Here is a 26,035-nt window from a genome sequence, read left to right on the forward strand (position 1 = left end):
GTGGAATAACATGAAGAGGGAGATAGCACAATATGTGGCAGAATGCCATACCTGTCAGAGAGTGAAAGCAGAACACCAGAGTCCGGCAGGGAAGTTACAACCTTTACCTATTCCAGAGTGGAAATGGGAAGAGATAGGGATGGATTTCATCACCGGACTACCCATGACTAATAAAAAGAAGGACATGATATGGGTAATCGTGGACCGGTTGATGAAAAGTGCACACTTCTTAGCGGTAAACCAACAGGATAAAGGAGAGAAACTTATTGATCTTTACATCAAAGAGATCGTGAGTAAACATGGAGTGCCTAAGAAGATAGTGTCGGATCGAGGATCCGTGTTCACATCAGCATTCGGAAGCGAGCTTCACGAAGCTTTAGGATCCAAGTTAGATTATAGTACCGCATATCACCCACAAACAGGCGGACAAGCCGAGAGAACCAATCGGATCTTAGAAGATATGCTTAGGGCTTGTGCCCTAGACTTCGGAGGATCGTGGGAGGAGCATCTACCTTTAGCAGAGTTTTCATACAACAATAGTTATCAAAGCAGCATCAAGATGGCACCATTTGAAGCTCTGTATGGAAGGAAGTGTAGATCACCCATATGTTGGTATGAAGCCGGAGCAAGCAAAGAGTTCAACCCCGATTATGTCAAGGAAAAACAACAAATCATTGACATTATCGGAGACGAAGCTCAAGATAGCCCAGAGTCGGCAAAAGAGTTATGCCGATCAGAAGAGAAGGACATGGGAGCCACAAGTTGGAGACATGGTTTATCTTAAGGTAAGCCCGATGAAAAGACTCCAGAGATTTGGAGTTAAAGGGAAACTCGAGTCCTAGATTTATAGGACCTTTCAAGATGCCGAGTCGGAATCGAGGTTTAGCCTTTGAGTTGGATCTACCGGGAAGGTTAGCTCAAGTTCATAATGTATTCCATGTGTCACAACTTCGGAAATGTTTGAAGACCCCAGATGAACCAATATCACATGAGGAGCTTGAGTTACAACCAGACTTGACATACATCGAGAAGCCAGCCAAGATTCTCGAGGAAAGCTGGAAACAACTCAGAAATAAGGCGATCAAGTATTGCAAGATACAATGGAAGCACCACCCCGAGAGGGAAGCCACCTGGGAAAAAGAGGAAGACCTAAGGAAAACATACCCCGAGCTGTTCGGGTATTACAACCACAACTTCGGGACGAAGTTTTCTTTAAGGGGAAAGGCTGTAATGTCCCAGGTTTAGAGACGATCGAGGGGTAGATTTTAGAAAGGGATGTGCATTGCATAGTAAATTCTGGGAAATTTCGCGCTTTTAAACAAAAACTGCATCGAAGGGGGCCAAGTTTCTCTCTCGACACCTTACAGGGTTAGGGTTTTGAGAGTGCGACAAACTTGTTTCTCACTTCACTAGTTTAGGGTTTTGAGATGAGAGAGGAGAGTTTGCTTGATTGAATTCCAAATGATATGACATGGTTGAATTCAAACCAAGGTTGAATTTGAATTTCAAATTCAAACATTAAATAATTACTTAAATAATTCAATTGAGGAAATTCATTAAGTAAATGATCAATAATAAATAAGATGAACAATTATATTAAAGTAAAGCTCATTAGAGAAAACTTTGAGCTTTATTGATCATCACACACATTACAATGTCATTACAATATTCATAAGTGAAATAAAAGAATAATACAACACATTACACAAATGGGCGAGAATAGAAGAAAGGAAAATAAAGAAAAAATACAAGTTAATAGTCCTAGTCTAAATTCTACAAGGTCATCCTCATTTGATCTTGTATTTGATGAAGTCTTTGTCCATTTTGCTCAATGGATGATCCCCGCACAAAATCACAAAGAAGAACAAATTATGCCAAGTGGCAAAGCCACTTGGCAGAGTTAAAAAGAATGGAAATAGAGGATAATATCAAGTCTGCCGAGCTGATCCTCTCCAAAGCCAAGTTCACATGATCTGGTTCACACGGACACACAAGCAGACACACACATCGGGTGTGCATGCTCAACACCCGAGCACTTGCTTGTGCATGTGGCACAACACACACACAGCATCGGTGAGTCACCAAAGTGACCGAGCCAAGTCGTCGACCGGGGAGAGTATAGCAAGCAACATATATAACCTTTTCGAGTGCTCAAACCCTAGTCATTTGCTCATCCATCGACAAGTTGAAGGGGTAAGTTACCAAGAACACCAAGAACAGCTTGAACAAGGGGAACAGCCGAGTCTTGTTCCATTTGCTCAATCTCACCATTGAATCAAAACAAGATCACCGGGAGGAGCGAGGGCAAGTAAATCATTCACAAGAGCAACCCAGAAGCAATCCTCTACACCAACAAACAATCTAGGAGCTGGAGTGAGGTATACCACACAAAAGCCTGAGCAAGATCATATCTTGCTCATAATTAAGCATACAATGCATCACTGAAGCACAGAAGGGTAGAATACCCTGTGTGTATCATCATCTGGCTACCAGGCCATTTGGTGCAAGCATAGATGGGTAAGACCACTAGGTAAACATCCTATGGGAACAACGAGTTATGCAAATCCATGCATAACTAGAGGAATCCAGCCAAGAATGAAACCATAGCTAGCCTAAACCACTCACTAAGCACCTACGGCTAGCTAAGCCATCGGATTATAGACAATTACCTGTCTATATATTTTGTCAACACCAAAAGGTCACTGGAAGTCCAAGACTGGATAAAGCCAGTGAACAATTATTCAATTCCAGTCAGCCAACACAAGCCATGGCAAATCACAGATAGGGGAGCAACCAGGACAGCAACACAGGTGCTGCCAGGGCCACCTCAACCCTAAGCCAGTACAAGAACCTATACCTCATTATCCAATTGGACTCAGTAAAGGGCTAGGGTACACAACTGAAGGTTGGCATCCATCTAGCCCTAACACAATTAATTAGATGATCACAACTGCAGAGCAGCTCACATCACTTATCCACTTCAGAAAAATTCAGGCAACACAGATAAGTGAACAAAGCAAATAAATCAAAGCACCAGGGCTTTGCAGTGATCCAATGGATCAGTGCAAGCAACAGCAGTTGCTTAAGCCAACAACAATACACACCAGGTTAAGCTTGTGTGATACACACACAGCACAGAGTGAGCAACAGTGAGCCATAGACCACAAAGAGCAGCTTTTACAAGCAACTGGTGATCATATGATCACCGAAGCTTGCTAGAGCATGCTATCGCATGCTAGAACTCATTCCAAGTAATTAACACATGAACAGATAATTAAATAACCGAACAATTGCATCCCAGATAAGGGCATCAGGCTTTATAATTGTATCCGAAGCACATCAAAGGCTTGATGAACCAAAGGATCACAATATACAAGAAAAGCACATGTAAATCCATCACTAAATCACACCTTGCTAAGCCAACGATGCAGCTCAATGGAGCATAATAATGAATCTGAACTAAAGGAACTAGCTCAGAGGCACTGGCACTTGTTAATATACAAGAATTACCACCACAATCAAGCCAGGGACAAGATTAAACACAACAGTAAGCTAAGCACAGCAGTAAGCTAAGCACAGCAGAGCATCGAGCAACAGCAGGAGCTACTAAATTACACAGGGCACCACAGCATGCTCATAAGCACTAATCCATGAATCGCCACAGTGAGCAATTGAGCAAGAACAACATAGCAAGCAGCACGATGGTCACGGCAAGCATCTCAACATGGAGATGCAGGCCAGTAGCTGAGCAAGACAACGTAGATGAGGAGAAAAGGAAGCAGAGCAGAGAGGGAGAGAAGGAAGCTACGGGTACTCACCAGGGAAAGGAAGAGCAGAGCTCGGCCATGGCGGCTACGGCGGCACGCGCCGGAGCACGGCGGCGCCTGGCCAAGCCGGGCCATGGTGGTGCCACGGCAGTTCGCGGCCACGAGGGCGAACCCACGGCAGCGCCGTGACGCCGAGGACGTCGGCGGCGACGAATCGCCGCGGAACTCCACGGTAGACGAGCGAGGCGAGGGGGCGCGACGAGGAAGCGGCGAAACGCAGATCGGCGCGGACCAATCGATGCGCCGTCGTGCGGCCGTTCGACTGCGTCCGATTTCGCCGGCGGGGACGGCCGGTGGCGGTCGGAATAATCCGGCGACGGCGAGGCGACCACGGTGTCGCGAGAGAAAGAGGGGAATTAGGGTTTCGCGCGAGGAGAGGGGAGAGAACAAATGGGCCGACCGAGCCCAAAGGGTGGCTCGGGTGCGACCTAACTCCGTTGGGCCACCCCGACGAGGTGGGGCCCAAGGGCATTTAGGTCATTTCCTAATTCCAAGAAATACGAAACTTTGAAATTTTGTAAGAAATGTTGAATAGCTCTAAAAAAATAATTAAAAATATGAAAATAGATCAGCATAAAATTCTCTAATTAAATAAAATGTCAAAGAGAATTTTTGAAGACAATTAAGAATGAATCTTAATTTGATGATTTAAATAATAATTTAAATCACACATATTATTTTCAATAATGAAAATAAGTCCATTAATGCATTTGGACTTCAAAAACACCTTGACAACATTTCAAGGTTGCATTTTACCCTAAATCAAGTATCCCCAAATCATTCTTAGTATTAACCTCTTACATGAAATATTAACGACATCGGAAGGGGGGAACAAACCCTAAAAATGGAATCATGCATAATTGCTTCTTTAACCATTGCCCTTATCGGACAATGAGGCTATTTTTCAGAACAAGAGGACAAGGGTCAGTCCATACCTTCCAACTGCAGAACTTTGCGGTGTTCGAGCAAGTTCATCACTTGCTCATGTCATTTGAGTATTTTTATCAAATTACTTGCAAAGTATTATGGTTATCACTATTGCACAAAAATCAAAACCACTACTTTCATAACTATGAATATGACTATGTGGTGGGCAATGGAACCATGGATTGTGTGGATATGGTGGAGGTTCCATTGCACGGGCTTATATCCATCTAGGATTAAACAACAAATGTCGCCGAGTGATTCTTGTGCCGTAATATCCGTGTTAACCATAAGATCCGGAGTGGGACGGAGTAGTCAAAAGTGTTTCCACCTCTCGTTCATCAACGGATGCGCTTTACCGTAGACACTTGTATCCGTCGGGGCAAGCCGTAGGGTCGGGGAAGCCTTAAGTCCCCACGGCATAGTCCGTAGACACTTGTCGCTCGAAGTGCAAGCGGTGGGTCGGGGAAGCCTTAAGTCCCCACGGTATTGCGGTCTATGATGGGTTGCAGCTACGGCGAAGGAGTTTGGTTAACGAGTCCCAAACTGTTGTCGTGGTCGGGGTCCATCCTTAAGTGGTATAAGAGGACCGACGAGGACCCAGGGTCGGGGTATGCAACAAAGGGTGGGTGTTCGAGGTAGCGGAGGAACATGATTGGCTAGACCTTATACCGGGCCTCACGCCTAATGTCGTGGTATCGTCACGGCATACGCCATAGGGTGGCTAATCGAAGGTGGTTCCTGAGAGATCTCACGGCGGTATCCGGAAGCGGGTATGGGCACGAGCGACACGGCGACGTACCCAGGTTCGAGGCCCTCCGATGGAGGTAAAACCTCTACTCCTGCTAGAGTGTATATGATATCACACAGTACAATGGTGCTCCTAGAGCTTTGTCCGGCTGCTCCTGGGAGGCTAAGGGAGACGATGGTCTCTCTCACAGGGCAGCACTAAGGGTGGAATGAAGTGAGAATGATCGATCCCCTGCACGAGAGGGGGTAGTGCGGCTTATATAGGCACCGGCACTTTACATATAAGTCCCTATAGTCTATGGGCCGGCTTGGCCGGCTCCGGCTTCCGCTCCTTCCCGAGGCGTTGACGTCACGGAGTTGTTGAGGCGTAGTGGCCTGTCCCGTCCGCCAGAGGAGGTCAGCGGTATGGCGAGGAAGAGTCTCTGTCGCCATCATGCCCTGTAGCCGGTACGGACTGTCGTAGGCGATGATGGCCTGCCTGGCGCGTGGCACTGCTGCTCTACAGTGCCCCGTACTTTACGGTAGGTGAGGTCAGCGTGGACCTTTGAACCCGGACCACCTACCCAGTTCCTTTCAGTGCAAGACTCGCCAGCCTCGAGTCGGTCTAAGGTACAGACCCCCAGTCGGATGTGGCTTGTAGAAGCCGGCCCAGCTACAGCATTGGCGGCCGTAGCCAGGCCGACTAGGACCTGGAGCCAACCGGCTTCCGGACCAGCCGGCCACGGCGCCAGCCGGCTGCTCCTCAGCCGGCCTTGCCGCGAGCCGGCCAGTGGCCAGCCGGTTGCCCCGCGTCCATTGCCCTACCCGGGGTCTTCCCCCCGACACCTAAGGAAGTGTGGACGGGAAAGCTGCCCGGTTGGCACCAAGGTTAAGATCTCTTATGGGTAAAGCAACACACCTCTGCAGAGCGTAAGAACTGTGACCTGTCACTCCCTGTTCCGGATTGAGGAACTGCGAACGCGGCCGGAAAGGAGCTCCATGAAGTTCTAGTAAACCGGTGAAGGCCGACGGACATAGCTCTTTGAAATAAAAGCAATCTATTGAAGAAATGTTTATCAAAACTTGCATTGGTATTAGACTTTCTGGTCTAATATCGTAGCTAGTGCATTAAACACCTCTTATCTATAATGAACTTGTTGAGTACGCTCGTACTCATACCACTCTTAAACCCCATGCTTAGATTGTCTGAACCATCTGGAGGAGGACAACGACAACCATGATGGAGCCGAGATCATCGGCTACGAGGAACCAGACCTCTCAGGAGGAGTGGAAGGCGTAGACTACATCATAGTCTATGGATCCGGAGAGGCTTCCGGAGGAGAACAAGCCTAAGGATATCAGGAGGAGTAGTAGTAGCCGAGCAGCGCGAACTCTTACTATTTAGCTGCTCGTTTAAATAAATGTTTAGTTAATTGAGACAATGGTATTGTAAGTTAAGTTGGGTTCGCCTCGAACCCAGGAGTTATCCTCTCAGAACCCAAGAGGAGCTCCGAGACGACTTGTGTATGATGATTGTAATAATATGTGAATGAGTTATGGACCATGCTATGTTCTGTTGTACTACTCTGAGGGATGTAATATTTGCGGAATGGTACTTTGCGAATGTTATATCAACGACTGGCATACTACAACATGCAGTGGTATGCAGGGTCACCACACTCGCTTCCGACCAATTCAAGAGGAATTAGCAGGATTTTTGATGAGGGAAGTCCTCAATCCTAAAGGAGAACACTATTACGAGGACGAAGAACTTCTACTGCCGTAAATTGTATATGAAAACTTGTTTGAAGTTGTATATGGTCACCCGAGATTGAACATTACATATTCCTCTTGATTCTTCTTGTTTGAAATTGTATATTCATATGCATCAACGTGTAACGTGTATATAGTAGCGTAGAATATGTATACTGAAACTTCTTTGAAATTAAAATAAAACAAAAAATAAAATATAAAATAAAATATAAAATAAATGAAAACACAACAAAATAAAATCAGATTTAGGGGGGTTTAAACTCTAAACTTGCGGAGACCTTTAGTCCCGGCTGGTCTGGCCAACCGCGTCTAAAGGTCCTCTGCCCCGACGAACATCTGCAGCCCACGTGGATGGGCCTTTAGTCGCGGTTCGTAAGCAACCGCGACTAAATGGGGGGCTTTAGTCTCGCATAATTAGTCCCGGTTGCAAAACCGGGACTAAAGCCCGTTACCAACCGGGACTAAAGCCTCTTTTTCTACAAGTGCATGCCTGTCCATGTGTGAACATTTTCGGAAAACTCATACCCAAGGATCCATATTAGTTGCCACTAATATAGATGTATGTAGATACATTTTAATTTTATAATAGTGGCAAGTAATATAAATTAGAGGGAGTGCAAAGTTTGCGCGTATCTAAAATTAGTACAAGAAGCAGGAAAATCACGAAAACCAAAACCATGGCCACCATATCCTAGGATCCTCTCGCCGCCCTACTTCTACACGACATCCATGCGAGCCAAGTGGAATCGACTGGCTCTAGCAGGGCGTGAGTAGGCACTTCTTCACAGTCGAAGACTATCGGGTTCCTCTGAAGTGACACTGACCGAGAAACTAACAAGACGAAACAGTTGAACAAGCGACGCTCTAGCCAAGCTCTAAGTAGGAGGAAAACATAGAGATAGTAACTTTTAGGTTGAATCTCCGACTTTATTCCGGGAATACAAAAGTAAACTCTAACTGACGCTAACCATGAGCTGGTGGTAGCTACAACCGGTTTATCTTTTACATGCATGGATGGTTCCCAGTCCACTGGAAACAAAATCTTGAAACTGCTGTAAAAATTCCCGAACACAATTTTTATGTGTATATAGCATTTTTAGAAAATAGAATATCATTTTGCAACATTAGTCCGTGAGCCCACAAAACTTACAACATGTAGCAAAAGCTTTTGTATCATTTCGATTACTCATATGAAGCAAAAAAAAAATAGTGCGTAATAAACCCATTTGTTTGTAGCCAAATGTAAAACACATGCGACAGTCTGCAGCAAAAAATGCTTAATCGCTGAAGCAATTCTCTGTGGTCTGACCTGAGACTCTAAACGGAGATTTCAACTTCTCCACTAATATATAGCCCAAAGTGAATAATAATAGGGAAATCATGCTTGCATCAGATCTATTCAAAACTAGTCATACCGAGCACAACGTAGGAAACAAACATTACATAAATGCACAAGTCTAAAGAGCAAAAAACGTTACACCATAGTGGAGAGCGGTCATAACACATTGACGAAGTAGGATAGGCCGAACGATAACAAAAGTGAATATTGGAAGCACACCTTCTGAGACTAGTCACATCGATCCTCAAGTACAATAACTAGGGCAACCTTTAAACAAAAGGTTCCCTAATTCTTTGGACAACAGTGGTCAACCTTCGTGCGTTGCACTCTACATAGATCATACTCCCTTGAAGCTCAACGAGGCTCGACATAGTGATAGCATGCAAGAACACAAGATTGTCAGAGCATAAATTCATGGAAGTATTCTCTAAGTTTTATATCAAACCCAATGGATGGCAGAAGCCAAGTAGTATTGTTGTTGTTTCTATCACATCCAAGGTGTCGCGGTGTCTTGAGTGAGTTGACTGCAAGTGTGAAGGTGGAGGTAGTGAGTAGAAAGTAATTGTTGGAAAGTGATTGATAAAAAAAAGAGTAAATAATAATGGAACAAAGTAGCTAATTATGTTCGGATTTTTCTTGCAGATGAGAGGTTAGGCGCGGAGAGGTTCGGTTCATGGTGATAGTGTGTGTGCCAAATGGATAAATATATGAATGAAGTTGAGATGTAAAAGTAACTCTGCATACTTGGATACAAGTATGCAAGCAACCCTTCAGTCATCTTTTTCCTCCATGTCAGGATCAATAGACACTATTGTCCAATCAGTTACCGTCATCAATGGTCAGCGTAATTATTAAGGGTGTGAAACCGGATAAACACAATAAGATTAATTGCTACTCGTTCTGCTTAAGTTGTGCGCACTTCTCGTTGATATCTCCATGTTCACTAGAAGGTCGCTGAGTTGTTAGACAACAATTTTCATCTATGTAGATCTCTAGATCAAGGTGTATCGGCCCTTAATTACACAACAAGCATTATGCACATCATAGATGATCAATCTCACGAACAATAATAACAACAGCTTTCACAAATGAAAGATAATAATAAGAGGCACATCACATCTCACCAATCCCCTACATCTCCCACGTACGGGATTTACTCGCACATAAGAGAAGAATTACACAAAGAAATAATGATTATGTAAATAGAGTTCAACTCTATATTACCGCAGCAAGCTAAAAATAAGATTAATCCAAATCCAATCTCAAGAGCCTCAAAAAACGAATAGAGTTTACAACCCTAGTTCTTAAAATCTCTATGTGGTGATGATGATTGTGGAGTGAAGGATCTTGAGGAGAAGGATCACGACAAATATTGAAGGATGAGTTTTTATTCTCTAGATCTCTTCTTCTCTGTTCGTGGGTGGATTGTGGCAGATGTGAATGTTTTTCGTTGTTCTTGCCTTCACAGAAGTTGCTCCTTTTGAATAGGTGGCGGAGGTGCCGCATGGTACGGGTGCATGGTACGGTCGGGATGACCGCCCCAGTGCTCGTTAAAGAATCTGCCGCCTGAACCATTATGCTTTCAATTAAAGTCTTGCTTGATTTCTTCCAAATCTTCATTTATGGCTTGATTTCCTTCCCAAAATGATAATTTCCTAAAAGTATAATAAAACACAAGGAAACACAAGGTTTTTTTTTTGGCATTTTGCATGTTCGTTAGAAGGCAACCTTAAACAAGATCATAGAGATATTCAAATGGTTGCACCTAGTATCGAATCCTAGCCACATGTAACTTGTCATTAGTTAAACCCTTATTTCCAAACAAGTCTTGGAGTTTTGGCTAGGAAAGTGAAGTTCAAATCTTAATCCCCATCTTCTTTCTTGAAGAGAGTTTAAAACAATTGCGCTCCAAGTTATATGTAATGAGATGGTGTGAGAGCAGGACAAGTAAAATAAAACACTAGAATAACTTGGTTCGATGCCACATAACTAAATATAGGCTCTCCAACACACTTTATATTCCTTGTTAATAAGCAAGGTCATGCCAAAAGGGGTAAAGTTAAAATCCATACCAAGTAGACTTAGAAGGAACACTCTTGACCAACCTTGGCTGTTTATTTGAGGCTGATGCATGTAAAATGCATACATGAATTGTTTGAATTGTTTACCATATTGAATTCCCACATACTTGCAACATATATGATGATAATACCATGTTTTACATTGATTTATGGGGATTTACCAATGATCGCCTTTATTAGGTTTATAACTCTGCAAAACAGAAATTCCCTGTTTTGCGTATTTTTCGCTTTCAGAGACCTATACGGAGTCAAATTGACCTGAGATTTTTGGAGCGTCATTTTTTCATCGGGAGAAGCACCCTGGAGTCTGGAAGCACACCTGGATGGGCCTGAGGCCCAAAAGACACCAGGTGGCGCGCCTAGACTTGTAGGACAAGCCATCCCGAGGTCTTTCGACCATCAATCGTCCAATTCACTTGATTATTTCGCCCATCGATGTGTTTTAACCTTAAAATCACTATATATGGCCCCAAAGAGTTCTTGGGAGGAGAGCACCGCAGAAGACAGAAACTCGAAAACAGAGACTGCTGCAGCGAAGATTGGAGGGGAAAACTCCGCCAGGATCACCGCCATAGGGATCTCCACCTTCTCCAACGTCTTCATCATCATCGCCATGATCAAGGGGGAGTAGTCTACCTTTGGACTACGGATTTGTGTCAGTAGTTTGATTTATTTCTCGCATGTTCTTCATAGTTCTTAGTGCCATATGAGCTGCCCTACATGATTATGGCCATATTTGTAATACCGATGTGGTGGATCCTTATTCTTTGATAATGTGCTATGAGATCTGATCATATTATGTGCAACATGTATTGATAGATGCATATTATGTACCCCGTTCTTAAGTATTTGTTCTGATCCAACTTGAATGCAAGAGCGTGTGTGGGGTGATGTGTGTATTAAATGGAGTATCATGGTTTTAGGGATTGGATATGACAACAAATTCATGATCTATTATGGTTTTGCATTTTCTTTTGATGCCTCACGTGAAAAAAGTGATGATCTTGTTTGTACAAGGTAGCATATTTGATATTTAAAATCATGTCAAACTACTTATGGCTATGCTCTGTTAATTCTTAATACAAGATTGCATGGAGTTTTTTCATTTCTTGTGGAGTATAAGAGAGATGTGTTGCATAATCTCTATGTTAGGATGTGATGCACATATGAATACGTATCTTTCACATGTTATTATTTTGCATCTTCATATCTCATTGATGAATTGTTATTGTCCACTACAACTTAAAAGAGAGAATAGTCAAGTGACCCCATGAACCTCGGTCCACTTTTTTATCATAAGAAACACCTTTATATTGCTTTTATCTTGTTTTCTATTTGCTGCAATATTTTAATCTGAAAATACAAAAATATCTACTTTTCTTATTTGCATCCAAAACGCCAAAAACAATCAACCCATTTTATTGTTTTTACTTAGTTACTTAATTCTATCTAGTTTTATTTGTTTTATTATTATTTGTGTTTTATTTACTTACGCGGAACCTTGTGCTTGACAACCACACGGTGGAGTTGGGGACACAACACTTTTATTTTGCTTTGCAGGATTTCTAGAAGAAGAGAGGGAGAGAAATCTCTTTTCTCAGCTCCCGAGAGTTTGATACTAACCCTCCCTTTTGGGGAAAATTGCTTCCTTAACTACACACTTTGCACCTGAAGTCCCAACGTTTTAAGAAATTTAGCTGGTGTTGTAAGCGCCATGAGAGGCCATTTATATGGTCCAATGATTTCTCATAGCGGCCGGGAGGAGCGCGTAAACTTTGTTTGCAATGATTCCCATAGAGGAGTTAGAAATTTACCCGTCATAACATTGTTGTTATAGATGTTAAATCAACGTTCTTTTTTAAGTGTGCCATCGTGTCTATCATTAGGTTCTATAGGGTCAAAATCTTACAAGGCAACTACTCTACACCCAAAACATTATTTTCTCAAAAGGTTCAATTCCTCTTCTTCAAATTTTTTAAACTTAAGATTAGGTTCATAAGCCAAAGCTAAATTAACAAGACTAGCATGGGAATAAAATTTAATATGATAACAAGCTAGAGGGGACAAACTAAGTGCAACCAAACAAATAATCTTATAATTTTACTTAAACTTACGAGAAGAGTGATGATGAGAATATTATAACTTCTCGCTCTGGTTTGGTCTTGCACTTGTGTTGCCATCCTTGTTGCCCTTCCCATTGCTAGTTCTCTTGGAGCAAATAACTAGTGAAGATCCAAAGAGAAAATCTGAGAAAGCTTCACAAAAATAAAAATAAAGAGGTACTACTATTTTGTGTGTTTTATTTTATCCATGCAAAACTGAAAATAAACATGCAACTAAAGAGAAACATAATAAATAAAAAGAAGAAGAAAAAAATATGAATGTAAAGGAGGAGGATTTTAACCTCCCCCAAACTTATACTTTTGGCGTAACTTGGTCTACCGATCATCCTCGGTTGGTGGTTGAGGTGCGTACTGTAAGTTGGTGTTGAAGTTGATCATGAAGTTGGAGAAGTTCTAGGAGAGGATGTCGACGTTGGTGGCCACTTGGTTGAGACTATCCTCCACATTCCCAACTTGATGTGACAACGCCTCGAACTGAGCGTAGGAGGCGTACTGGTGTCTGTGATGAGGGGCCTGGTAGTGTGGTGGTAATGGTTGATGTTGCCAATCACCCCACGCCTGCCCAGCTTGCGCCGAAGTTTGGTGCCCCACTTGATGCGCCCCTAAGGCTTGCTCCCAAGGGTCATCTTCGTTTCCCTCTTATGCGGGAGATAGCTCTCGCCCCACCACAATCCTTGTGGCGCCTATCTCTTCTAGGGTTAAGACCGAGGTAATCCTGCTAGTCAAAGAAAAAGCTTGCAAAAAAGGTTGCGCTTATTGCTCATTAGATGATTGGTTAGGTAACAAATTGTTAATCACACTCATCGCAGTTAGCTCAATAAAGTCCCAACAAGCAACGACCATATAATTTTCATCCATAGTTGTACCAACTGGAACAACAGCCATGCTAGGGAGATGAATGTTATTGCGGTAGGCAAAACGAGTAACTAGCCCACCAGAACGGATAGCACTGGAAGCAGGCGACCTCTACAGCGGAAATGTGCACATAAAAGGGAAAAATTATGTTTGAATGCCCCACCCCCTTCCCCGCCGCCCCTCAATATTTAACTATAAATTTGTAGCAATCACCAAGCATCCGAAAATATCATTTGCACTGCAAAAAGATATTGCTTTGAAATAACCAAAGTGCCAGGTTCTTACTTTGAGGATATTAGCTAGTAGTCTAATTAATAATTTTGACAAGTATTATAGTTAAAATATGAATATCGACAATACCAAATCAGTATCAATATATTTATCAAAAAAATTATTATAGTGCACTTATTCTTATCATAGGTGGTGATAGTTTCATTTATAAATTTAGTCAAAGGTTTCATGATTAATTAGGTTGGTGATATCTTTGACTAAACTTATATGCCTTAATTTTTTGAAACGGGTAGTGAACAATTAGTACTGGATTTGCATGCTTAACTAGGCGTGATATTGCGAGATTCCGTACGGACTCGATACTTCATCTACAACTTCTAAAAGAGACCGAATTTACAACTTTCAAAAAAAGACAGAATTTACGAGAACTCAGCAACTGAATTAGGGTTGACAGGCAATTCTCAAACAGTAAGGATTTCATGAACCGGTAAGTTTTGTACTGACACGAAATGAAGGCAGTACCAGATTATCCTAGAACATTCCCTTCCCGTAATCTCCTCATTGACCGCAGAGGTAGCAGAGCAGAACTGTTGAGCCGAGCGAGAGAACCGGCAACGGTAACGGAAAACGCGCCCGTACGTTTCGGCCGTGCTAAGCCCGCACGCGAACGTTCGAAAAAATTCAAATACTGGCTGGCTGGAGAAGCGTACGTACGTTACGGGGGAGGGCCTCCGCTCCCGGTCAACCCTCCGGCGGGTCCCACCTGTCATGGACGCTGTGCTCGGTGGGTGGTGGTGGCCGGTGGGGTCTTTAAAAAAGGAGGGGGTCGGGCAGGCGGCACACAGCGCGACTCTCCTCATCCTTCCTTCCTTCCTTCCATTCGACTCCACTCTCCACTCTCCTCTCCCACCTCACCTCCTTTTTAGACACCAGCTCCACCCCACCACCACCGAGCACAAGACGAGATGGAGAGGCCGGCGCCGGTGAGGAAGTCCCACACCAACACGGCGGACCTGCTCGCGTGGCCCGAGGGGGCGCAGCACGAGCTCGCCGACGCCGCCACGCCGCCCTCCAACCGCAGGCCGCACCAGGTAGATGCCTGTCCCGCCTGTCCGAATTTCTGGGGCAGGGGTTGGATTGTTTCATCTGATTTTTTTCTTATAAGAAAACCTTTTTTTTCTTCTTGTGTGTGCAGCCGTCGGAGGCGATCCACAAGGTGGTGTTCGGCGGCCAGGTCACGGAGGAGGAGGCAGAGAGCCTCAACAAGAGGTGAGATCGGGGGGACCGCCCAGCTAGCTAATCTCTCTCGCGCGCGCGCGTGCTGCTTTCCCTCTGCAGACTGCAGGGGAAAGGAATGATTTCGCGTTTTCTTTTTTTGGTCTCGTTCAGAGATTTGGGTTCTGTCAATTAGATCTCTTGGTATCTATGCCTACTCTTTCGGGAACCTTTGATTTTATGACGTTTTTAGTCGATCTGCGACCCTGATGTCCAGGAAATCACGCCGGATTTGAATTCCAGTTAGGTTGGCGTCTTGGTGAGATATGTGCGGCTAGTTTTGGTGCTGTTCGGTAGGCTCCCGGGGGAAATTGTGTGACGTGGTATAGTTGATTCTACTGTCGTGTGGTTTGTGTGTTGATTGATACAACAATGTTCTCACCCACCGAGTCACACGCAATTCTTGTTGATGTACTACTGTTCAGCTGAATTTTTTGAATTTGAACAGAAGAGACCCCTGATTTGTGCAAAAATTCCTAGTTTTTATTTGCTCTTTAGATCTCAGATAATGAAATCTACTGAAAGAGATCCTTACCTCTCTACCATTTGCTGATTTAAACGGTCCAATTCTTTCTTTCTACCCAGGAAACAATGCTCAGCTCCCAAGTGGAAGGAGATGACAGGAAGTGGCATATTTGCAGCTGGAGGAGAGGTTGAGGAGGATGAATCCGCTTCTGTGACGCCCGTCCGACCAGCTTCCAAGAATTATCAGGTGCCGTTTTCTGCCAGATTTCTTATTTTCAGCAACACAGGAATATATTGATCAATGTGTTGCCATGTATTAAGTTGTAGTATTTGTGATAATGTATTGTTAGCAAGTCCTAGGGAATAAGGAATAAGGATTTTTTTTTTTTCACATGTTGTGCTAAATGATTGGGAGGAGGGTATCGCTTCTTTTAGTACTCCTGATTTTCTTGCAACATTTGGTATCAGCTGCTGGTTGCTAAAATCAAACCTGTTAAATGTTCTAACCTCCAGAGTCACAAGTTGTTGGAATGAATCTTGTTGAAAGGGTTTGGCTACCAGTATTAATATGTGATCACATTGGTTGGTGAGCTTTCCTTTGTAAATTCTAATAGAACTGGACCTGTTGATTCAACTATTAAATGTGGCCTCGGTTTTCAATTATACTTTGTTTGGTAGACACTGGGATTTAGGTAGCCAGGTGCTCTTGAAATTTGTTTTAGGTTCACAAGATATACAATATGTAGATGTAGTGCTTCATGGCATTTCTAAAGTAATCAGCTGTTTACATATTTAGTGTCGCATACTATTGCTGCTAAACAAATGAAAATTCGGCTCCTCTGGTATTATTGCTTGCATATATATTTACTGCAGTACGTTCTATTTAGTAGTGTGGTCACTATTATCTTTTACAGAACTAAAAGAACATTTCACTCTTCTGACAGAACACAATCTGATGTTTTTGTCAAACTACTACAGGCAATCAGCACCATAAGTCACATCTCCTTTGCCCAGGATGAAAGCGTTTCTCCGAAAAAGCCAACCTCCATAGCGGAGGTGGCAAAGCAGCGAGAGCTAAGTGGCACGCTCCTGAGCGAGGACGACAGCAAGCTCAAGAAGCAGCTATCCAATGCAAAAACGAAGGAGCTCAGCGGCCACGACATCTTCGCTCCGCCAGAGGATCCCAGGCCACGCAACTCGGAGAACGGCTCGACCTCACAGACTCCGGGGAAAAACGCGCAGGTACTGCCCTGGTCTCCAGTACATCTGCAAGTTCTTTAACAGCTCGTGATTGATGGATGGAGTTCTTACGGTGTGCGTGGTTTCAATCGTTTTCGGCAGGTGAGCAGCTTCAAGTTTGGAGAGGACGACACCGATAGCGTGGTGAAGACGGCCAAGAAGATCCCCACGAAGAAGTTCAACGACCTGACAGGCAACGACATCTTCAAGGGCGACCCTGCGGAGGCGGCTCCCGGGACGGCGGAGAAGCAGCTGAGTGACGCCAAGCTCAGGGAGATGAGCGGCAGCAACATCTTCGCGGACGGGAAGGCGCCGTCGCGGGACTTCCTCGGCGGCATCCGCAAGCCCCCCGGCGGCGAGAGCAGCATCGCGCTGGTCTAACAGCAACCCCATCCTGATGGACATGGACATGACAGACATAGCCAGCCTTACAACATTCTTCGTGCATCCCGTCGCCGTCTCGTCTCGATCGATCTAGGAGTGAGTGATTGTTAGGAAGTGAGATTTTTCTTCTTCATCGTTGTTGGTGGTGTGACTGATCTGTGATCCCGATTGGAACTTGTGGTTTGATGGTTTTCTTTTTTCCTGATGATCTGGCGCCGGGTGCTTCCTTTTTTTCCCTTTCTCGCTGTTAATTAATCCTGATGATGGTGTGACAAGCAACGATGGTTTGTCTCTTCTAATTTAGCATCCGATGCGCAAGCTTGTTGCGTTGTTGGTTGGGTTGGTTGGTCGTGGCGTACCTACTGTAACAACCTAGAGTGATGTTTCAGCTGCAGGGTCTTCTTGTTCAGCCCTTTTATTGCGTGCTGCAATAGGGGTCTCTGTTGCCCCTGTTGGTAGGTCTGGAAGAAGACGAGCATATGGTTCGTTCCTGCTGCAGTGTGGCACACACTAAGTTGATCCAACTAGTATGACTGCCAGCAGCAGCGTCTTTTTCAGATTGTACCATGTTCCGTCTTTCTCGTCGAGTCTGAATTTAAAACCCACGGGCCCTCGCTGGTCAAGTTACTGTTGCGGGCGCTTTGGATACGAAAAAGCCAACAGTTGCTTCTTCTTTTTCTGAGCCAGAGGATGGGGTGTTGAAGTTGTTATGATGATGTGATTGATTAGCACGCCGGCACGCTCGGCATGAGACTGAATACTGGCAATGATACTTTGACGTCACTTGTGAGCATTCTGGTATTTCTCATGATGAATGAATGGGCGCCCGAGTGGGTCTGGAAGCGGTCTTCGAATGTTCAGCTAGCAGGGGACTGTTTTCTATTCAGCTCACTACCTAATGTTCAGCTAAAATCTAAGAATATGGCTCCGCATTCCTTGGCGGCAGGAGAGGATTGTCAGCTCTCAATGCTCCATCTCACACCAAGAAGATGAACACGGATTTTGTCCATGTGTAAAACATGTACGTAGCTTTTCTCTCCTCTTATGATATTTATTATTATTCAACTGCTGTTACAACCTTAACTGAAACCCGAAATTCAAGCCATGAACGAGACGCTAAGACCAATCCTGGTATCTTAGTTGCGGACGTTTTATGTGGGGGCTGGAATGTCATCAGATTTAGGAGAACTCTCTTTGATGAGAAAGCTATATCCTGGCAAAAACTTCAGGATTTGTGTAATCGTATCCGACTATGTGATAAGCAAGATTCATGTAGCTTTGAAGATGGGTGAGGTTAAATGGCCCCACCGGAATGTGTGGTTTGTTAGAATCCCGTTAAAAATTGAAGTTTTTGTATGGTTAGCTTTTCATAAAAGTATTCTTACCAAGGATGTGCTAATTAGGAGAGGATGGAAAGGCGGAGATAATAAATGTTGTTTTCTGTGAGGAGATAGAAACACTGGATCATATGTTCTTTGAATGGTAAATTAGCAAAGTATGTATGGAGTGTGGTGAAGTGTGCTACAGGTCTGGTAAATGTACCTGGACATTTTCAAGACATGAATAAGTGGGTCATGAATTTCCCAAGTTGAGTTAGGAATGTTGTTTCAGTGGGTGTGGCTGCGGTATTCTGGTCTTTTTGGAAGACTCGGAATGCAGCAGTTTTGATCATGTATACTCGCATGACCCAACTGTAGTTATGTATGTATTGCTCACTGGATCGAGTCGTGGTCTTTGCTGCAGAAACAAAACGTAGAACATCGCAGCGCAGCGGTTGGCAATGGCAAAGGTGGCGTTTCAGCAGAAGAGCAGGCTGGGAGCTTCTGACGAGAAGGATTGGCGTCGACTGACGAAGGAGTTAGGGTGATGTGCTGGAGATGTTGAAAAAGGATCAAGTTATTTGTAGAGATTTGTCCCGGTAGTGGGTGTAGGATGCTGTTGTAGGTGTTTAAGGGCATGTATAATGGTAGAGAATGCATGCCTTCCCTTAGCCCGCCACATCAGTTAAAGAAGGCATTAGATATAAGTTTTACAATGCATTATCTCTAGCAATTAATACGAATAATTAAATTTTGGTATGAAATTTGTTCCTAAGGGAAGACATATGTGATACAATGGAGAAAATAGTCTTCCCTTATTTTCTAAGAGATGATCCCTTAGCTAAGAGAAGACAACCTTCTCTCTCTTTATTCTCTCTCCTCCAACTAAGCAAAAATCTAACGTGGTATCTTTAAGGGAAGGCTGACCTCACCGCATTGTACGTGCCCTAAGCAGGGTCTTCTCTCCTAAAAAGTTGTAAGGGCACATATAATGTGGTGATGTCAGCCTTCCCTTACGCTTGCCATGTCAGATTTTTGCTTAGTTGGAGGAGAGAGAAATGAAGGGAGAGAAGGTTGTCTTCCCTTAGCTAAGGGATGATCTCTTATGAAATAAGAGAAGGCTATTTTCCCCGTGTCTTCCCTTAGTCACATAATTTCCTACTAAAAATAATCAATTATTATTTATTGCAAGATATAACAATAAGAGATAATGCATTTATTATCCTATCTAGATGATATGGACTACTAAAAAAAGAGTGTCTTCCCTACCATTGTACATGCCCTTAGGGATACCATCAAACCAACAGAATTATTTTGGTATCCCTTAGCTCGGTTGGTTTGATAGTATGTACGGAGGACTTGCTTGTATGAAATCTTTTAGTGTCCTGGAGGTGAGGAGGCATGTTGAAGTGGGAGTAATATGCTGGATACTTTTTGGTTTCATTTTAATGAAATCGTGAGCGAGAACTCTTTAATTCGAATAAAAAAGGCCATGAACGAGACACTGCTGCCATCCTCCTCGCCCGTCACCCTACTTTGTCACCATGACCACGTAGTATCACGCCATCCCACGATGTGATAACGTCGACGATCTACTCTAACTAACATGGAAACAACTACCGAGAAACAGCTCCGTTCATTGACTAACTGACGAAAATGCTAACTATTGAAAATGACTAACTAACAGCTAGTAACGCCTAACTCTCAGCTCTGACCAAACTGATTTTCTCTGAAAAAACTTGATCAGCAACTGGTTATCTGAAGCTAACAAGCATTCGCCATTGACTCTTCTAGGATGGACTTTGCGCTTGCATACAAACTATAAAACTGAATACGACCAGCCACGGTGAGCAGCTAAGCATAATCCAACAAGACAGGGTTAGGCCATTAAATCCAGATATGCCCATCATTTGTTACTTGTTAGAGATATCACAGTGTTAGTCTTACAGATCAGTTCTAGCCAAACGTTGCAAGTCAATGAGCTATCTAATCTGCCGAGAGAACGCTGATGTGACGATTAGCCTGGATGCTTGCCGCGCGCCACTGGTGACAGAACAATGAACTGTCACTCTCACAACACAAGCAGGCCTTTTACAACCTCCAGCCTTAATCTTTACACCACCCACTTACAGCATCAACGGTTAACCGCAGCTTCCTCTGCTGCTCCATATCATCAACACACGAAATCCTATGTTTCTGATGAAACAGCCAAAGATGGATTGCTAACTCGAGAGTTTGAGCGGCTCGTTGATAACTGCATCCACCGCGCTGGCCATTTCCTTGGGCGAGCTGAACCCATCTGTCTGGAAGTAGAACAGGTGAAGTATCTTGCACATCTTCCAGAACAGCTCCTTGCATGCCCTAGGGACGACCTTGTCTTCCTTGAGGACCAGTCTTAGCAAGTCTCGCCTAGAAGCGACTATGTTCTTCTGTATCGCCTCCTTAGCTCCTTCTACGGACATCAAACCACCACTGTGAAGAACAAGCAGCGAAACGCTATTCAGTTTCCCTTCGCTGCCCTCCCTCTGTGACATAAGATTGCAAATTTGTCAGTCATCCGATGGCGACAATTAAAATTTACAGGTTTTAGCTGCATGACAATGAACTTACCAAATACTTAAAATGGGATTCAAAAATAGCTAAATTCTCTGGAAAAGAACAGCATATACTTAAAAAGATTTTCATTTAACATACTACCTCTGTTCATAAAAGGATGTTGCAAGTTTGTCTAAATTTAGATGTATCTAGACATCTGAATTTAGAAAAATCTCCAACATCCTTTTATGGACGGAGGGAGTACAACTCTATTATTCTACTACCTCTGTCCATAAATAGATGTCTTAGATTTATCAAATTTTGGATGTATATAGACACTATTTAGTGTATAGATACATCCAAATTTAGACAAATATAAGACATCTATTTATGGACGGAGGGAGTACAACTCTAAACTTACTATTCTACAACTAGAAGCAACAGAGCTGATTAGCATTCTCTAAAACAGAGTTAAAATGGCAAACTACAAAAATAAGCACTGCACATCTCTCTTTTTCTTTGAATGGTATTGATTTCTAGCCTCAAGGCGCATAAGAAAGCGCCGTTTAACATTGATTTTCAACTTTTGTGAGAATTCATAGTCCTAGATAATCAATATAGGGCAGTAAATGGAAAAAATAATCTGATCACAGAGAGAATATTAATTTACATGATGGTGTGCAAAATCATATAGGTAAGATTAAAAAGATCGATATTTTAAGCAGCTATACGAAATCTTGAAGACATGGATGGGAATGGGATCTGCAAGACACAAAAACTGTGCATAAACGGGCCCACATACCTCAAAGCCTTGGATGTCATTCAGGAGACGGCCACAAGTGCTCATTGCCCTAAATAGCTCACTGTGCTCTTGATCTTTGACAACACACTCTGAGATCTTCTCCCCGACAAAATACAATGCTGGGAGCACAATGGGGCCAAGTGCGAATGAAACAACTCCATTTGTCATATATTCTTCCACCGTTGGCACATATTGAGTAATCTGCCATTTTGTCTCAGTCATCATAGACCTCAATAATTGTAGCCACTGCAAATCAGTTTCACCCTGTCAATACTGAACATGACGCAATTAAGAACCAGGGGGCACATGAGACTCACAGTTTCTATCAGGTGATTTCTAACACAGCGGTTTTGGACTGCAGAAGCCATCGATCCAAGCTGGTTCACCGTGGTATAGAGAGCACAAAATACTATTTTTACTTGCTCAGAATAGAAGTCATCTTTGTCGTGCTCATCCCACCTAAGGCAAGCATTCGCAGAACAGGGAAAGTGAATTAATAGCAAAGATAGAAGCACTCTTGAGAAAGTGCAGACAAAGACATCAAGTTAGAGAATTGTACTTCTCAACTAATGCGATGAGGTTTTCCAGCTCTTCTTTTGATCCTCCAATATCGAAGAAGTCATCAACAACAGTTGTGAGCACAGCATTTTTGGCCCATGACATACGAGCATCAGACAGTTCAGGAGGAAATAACGTGGCAGCAGCAGAGAGATAACAATATGTTAACTTCTGTCGCGCGAATTGCAATTGGTCCAACTTGTTCTCTTTCACCCAACTGTAACAACAAATTTCAGAAAATATTCTCCAACAAAGGAATTTTATATTAAAAGAAAGCAAAAAAGGTTACCTGTCAAGATGTTGGAGTTCATCCCGGTAAATAGTTTGAGAGAAGGTGAAATCTTCAACAGCCAAAGACAAAAGTTCTTGGTTGACACTAGATGGCCTTATTCAGCAAAATGTTTGACACTTAGTATGACATCTAAGCAATACGATTTTAAGGACTATTTTTTTAAAAATAAATAAAAATCTTACAAATATTCTGTATTCATCATGTGAGAATCCCTAGCATCAAAATGTTCGATGTTCCTCTTGTGCTCTAGACGTTCCAGTGTGGCATAGAAAGGAAACTTAAGAGCATACTCCACCTGAAACTCTAAAAGCATAGAATTAAACATAACTGAACTGCTAAGTGAAATGACAAATTTCAATTCCATGCAGGCACCTCTGCATAGGTCGAGATTCTTGGGAACCCATCAGATAACAGCTTTTGCGTCAATAAGCTGCCAGACCAGGAGCCTAAGTTATCTAGGATCAGTTCATCTTCGGATACAGTGACTTTTGAAGCCCTGTACAATTCCAATATAGATTTTGTATCATTTAAATATCCTTGAACTGAATCATGGAAAGCGGAAGCTTCAGCAATATGAGACAGTTCATCTGCACCAGAATAGAACTAGTGAGTTGTTAACTCAAGATTAATCATAACATTGACGTGAAATTCCTGCCTAGGTACCTGAGGATACATCATATCCATTCATCCGTAGGAGTCGAAACGCCATTGCGCATGTTGCTACATCTAGCATGATCTCCTCATCCCTCTGTAACCAAAAACTGCAAACAGGACATGTCAAGTTTACAAGTTACTAAAAAAGGTAACCCTCCATTTCAAACTATAAGATGTATTTAGTTTTGTTAAGACAAGAATCTGACCAACATTTACGCCATTAATGCATGAAGTATGTGATATGAAACTGCATTCGTATGTAGGTACTTTTGAATATGAATCTAGTTACATCTCACATAAGTTGCATATTAATAGCAATTGTTGGTCAAATCCATATCTTAAAATAAATTAAAGTATGCCTAATATTTTGAAATTGGGGAAATATTAAATCTGGTATTCATGGTCATTACCTGTATGTCATGTCTAGGATGCCCTTTACCTCAGTAGAAAAATGGTGAGAAATTCCGATCTTTTCAAGAGAATCCACCATTGACAGCTGGCAATGTATATTTAGTGGGTATACTGTTGGTACTGCAAAAAGTCTATTGCCGTTAATTATTTAGCGACAGTTTAAACCTTGCTGAGTCTTTACAAGGAAAGGTATAGATACCCACCTGCACTACCAAATTTACTGACAAGCAAATTTAGGTACCCGAGGGCTTTATCATCATAGTTGTGGATTAATGCAGCAGCAGTTGTGGAAGGGGAGTTGAACAATGATCCATTCTTCCTCTGGAACTTCATAACTTCATTCCAGTCTAGCAGGTTTCCTAACCCTTCAGCAACATAGGCCATATATGCTTCTCTGCCACATGATTTCTTCCCATCCTGCCTGAATTAGTCAAGTATGAGGATTTTCATGTATTTACCGCAGGTGATGCTCCAAATCTGGTAGCTAATTCCATTGGTAAGCATAAGACAAATATGAATGACATGATCATCTCATACATATTACGTACTAACTTCGTAAACAAGTTCTCTCTAATGTACAGCCAGAATGCAATGCCATGCATTTTTTTCTGTTGACCAACCTTTTCACTTCAATGTCCCAGAGGTGTAGAACCCCATCAATATCAGTCTGTCTAACAGGAAACTGCAAGCCCATCGCAATGGCAAGCCTAAGCATACCAGGAAAGATGACATTGAAGCCTATAGGAGCCGCAATCTGCTCATCCATAGCAATGGAGAAATTCCTTCCAATAAAATGCAGACCTGTACAGTATCATTTTCATTGCATTAAGGCGTTTCAGTTCTTCAGAATAAATATAGCAGAACTACATTAACAAGTAATAATGCGTATTTTTCTATACCTCTTCTCATGTGCTCGTGGCCAACATTCCATTTCTTAAGTGCAAGAACACATGCCAATGTAGATGAGAGAATGTCCTTGTTGGCTGATGATCCAAATTCGTTGATACCCCAGGATCCATCGTCCTGTTGGTTGAGCAATATCCATTCAACGCACTGCGGAAAGCATGGAGCCCCAGGGGAGCCCGGCAAGGGCACCATGGCCACCCACGCCGTATCGTAAGAAGATGGCAACAATTCAACTTGCTGGAGCTGCTTCTTTATTCTATCCTCCCGTCCATCTGTATGCTGCACTTATTTTCAGTGATAACAGTTAATTAGACAGAAGACAGAACCCTCAAATATAATAATAACCAGCAGCGAGGCTCATACCATGTTTTGCAGGCCTGTGTTTTCTCCTACCAGCCTTGTCTCCACACATGCTGTTGAAAGAAAGGAGATACACAAGTCAGGAATCAGTTAAGGTGTCACTCATCTGAATATGCACATGGTGCCGTGCCTCTCAGACACACAACGACAAGAAACAATTAAAAATTGGCAGGTGGAGGCGCAGGCATTCGGGAGCCAGGAACTCAGCTAAAATAAGACTTTAATATTCTCTGCATTTGTTTAGCAGAAGTAGGAATAGTATTACGAGCCTTTTCAGCCAGCATATTTTTGGGTAAAAACAGCTAATATGAAAATTAATTCTGTTCCAGCAGCGACAGTTAATTGGATTACGTCAAACCAATCTGAAATCTTGGAATCGGAACAATACTTGAGACAGGGATCCTTACCAGAAGATGGAGGAATCCCGGCGCGAGTCGAGTGGAGTGCGGGAGGACGGTGACGGGTACTGGTGACGGATCCGAGGCAGCGTGGCTCGACATTCCCCGCGGCACGGGCGATCGTGAGGCGGCGATGAAGACCGGAGGGGAACGTTGGCGCGGACAGGGGAGCCGCCGGGAGGAGGAGGAGGGGATGGCGGCGAGGCGCCGGGAGGACGGAACAGACACCGGAAACTTTTGGATGCGACATGGAGAGAGACGAAAGGATCGTATGGTGTCGCGGGAGCGGCCGCTGTCACCGGAATGGCGAAGGTAGGGTTTACGGCGGCAGCATCGCCGTCGTTGGGAAGCAGCGGGAGAGAGAGTGGGGCGGCGGAAAGGGGAAAGGCACCAAATCGGGTAGGACGGAGCAGAACTACAAACTGACACAGCTTTGCTTTTCTTTGGTTTGGCAACGGAGATGTTTTTGGTGAATATGTACTCCCTCTCCTGCCCATAATGCGCTGGGTATATTTATTTTTTTGTAAACGTCAATTTTATAAAGTATGACTAAGA

General features: G+C 43.3%; 2 protein-coding genes across 2 annotated transcripts; one reads left to right on the top strand and one right to left on the bottom strand.

Annotated features, from left to right (window-relative positions):
* The first annotated feature begins 14,796 nt into the window (after positions 1–14,796).
* LOC124676010 lies at positions 14,797–17,450 on the top strand. The gene is made up of 5 exons (XM_047212091.1): positions 14,797–14,973; positions 15,078–15,151; positions 15,743–15,869; positions 16,601–16,864; positions 16,964–17,450. The coding sequence occupies exons 1-5, from the start codon at positions 14,848–14,850 to the stop codon at positions 17,240–17,242; spliced, it is 870 nt and encodes a 289-aa protein (XP_047068047.1). The 5' UTR covers positions 14,797–14,847; the 3' UTR covers positions 17,243–17,450.
* A 2,993-nt stretch (positions 17,451–20,443) lies between these two features.
* Positions 20,444–25,130, bottom strand: LOC124675518 (ent-kaur-16-ene synthase, chloroplastic-like). The gene is made up of 13 exons (XM_047211597.1): positions 25,086–25,130; positions 24,716–25,001; positions 24,437–24,617; positions 24,020–24,237; positions 23,816–23,936; positions 23,415–23,512; positions 23,124–23,338; positions 22,934–23,046; positions 22,749–22,844; positions 22,461–22,676; positions 22,219–22,360; positions 21,902–22,147; positions 20,444–21,089 (listed from the first exon to the last, which is right to left on the bottom strand). Exons 1-13 carry the CDS (start codon positions 25,086–25,088, stop codon positions 20,787–20,789), a joined length of 2,238 nt encoding a protein of 745 aa, XP_047067553.1. The 5' UTR covers positions 25,089–25,130; the 3' UTR covers positions 20,444–20,786.
* Positions 25,131–26,035: the final 905 nt, after the last annotated feature.

The sequence above is a fragment of the Lolium rigidum genome, chromosome 7 (genome assembly GCF_022539505.1).
Source record: "Lolium rigidum isolate FL_2022 chromosome 7, APGP_CSIRO_Lrig_0.1, whole genome shotgun sequence".
NCBI classification, from domain to species: domain Eukaryota; kingdom Viridiplantae; phylum Streptophyta; class Magnoliopsida; order Poales; family Poaceae; genus Lolium; species Lolium rigidum.

Bases quoted from the DNA above. Each gene is read 5' to 3' on its own strand.
- LOC124676010 (XM_047212091.1), top strand. From the start codon at position 14,848: ATGGAGAGGCCGGCGCCGGTGAGGAAGTCCCACACCAACACGGCGGAC. The intron at 14,974-15,077 runs GTAGATGCCTGT...TTGTGTGTGCAG, and splicing joins CCAACCGCAGGCCGCACCAG to CCGTCGGAGGCGATCCACAA. The intron at 15,870-16,600 runs GTGCCGTTTTCT...AAACTACTACAG, and splicing joins CAGCTTCCAAGAATTATCAG to GCAATCAGCACCATAAGTCA.
- LOC124675518 (XM_047211597.1), bottom strand. The intron at 23,937-24,019 runs GTGGGTATCTAT...GACTTTTTGCAG, and splicing joins CAGTAAATTTGGTAGTGCAG to TACCAACAGTATACCCACTA. The intron at 22,845-22,933 runs GTAAGATTTTTA...TTGCTGAATAAG, and splicing joins ATGATGAATACAGAATATTT to GCCATCTAGTGTCAACCAAG.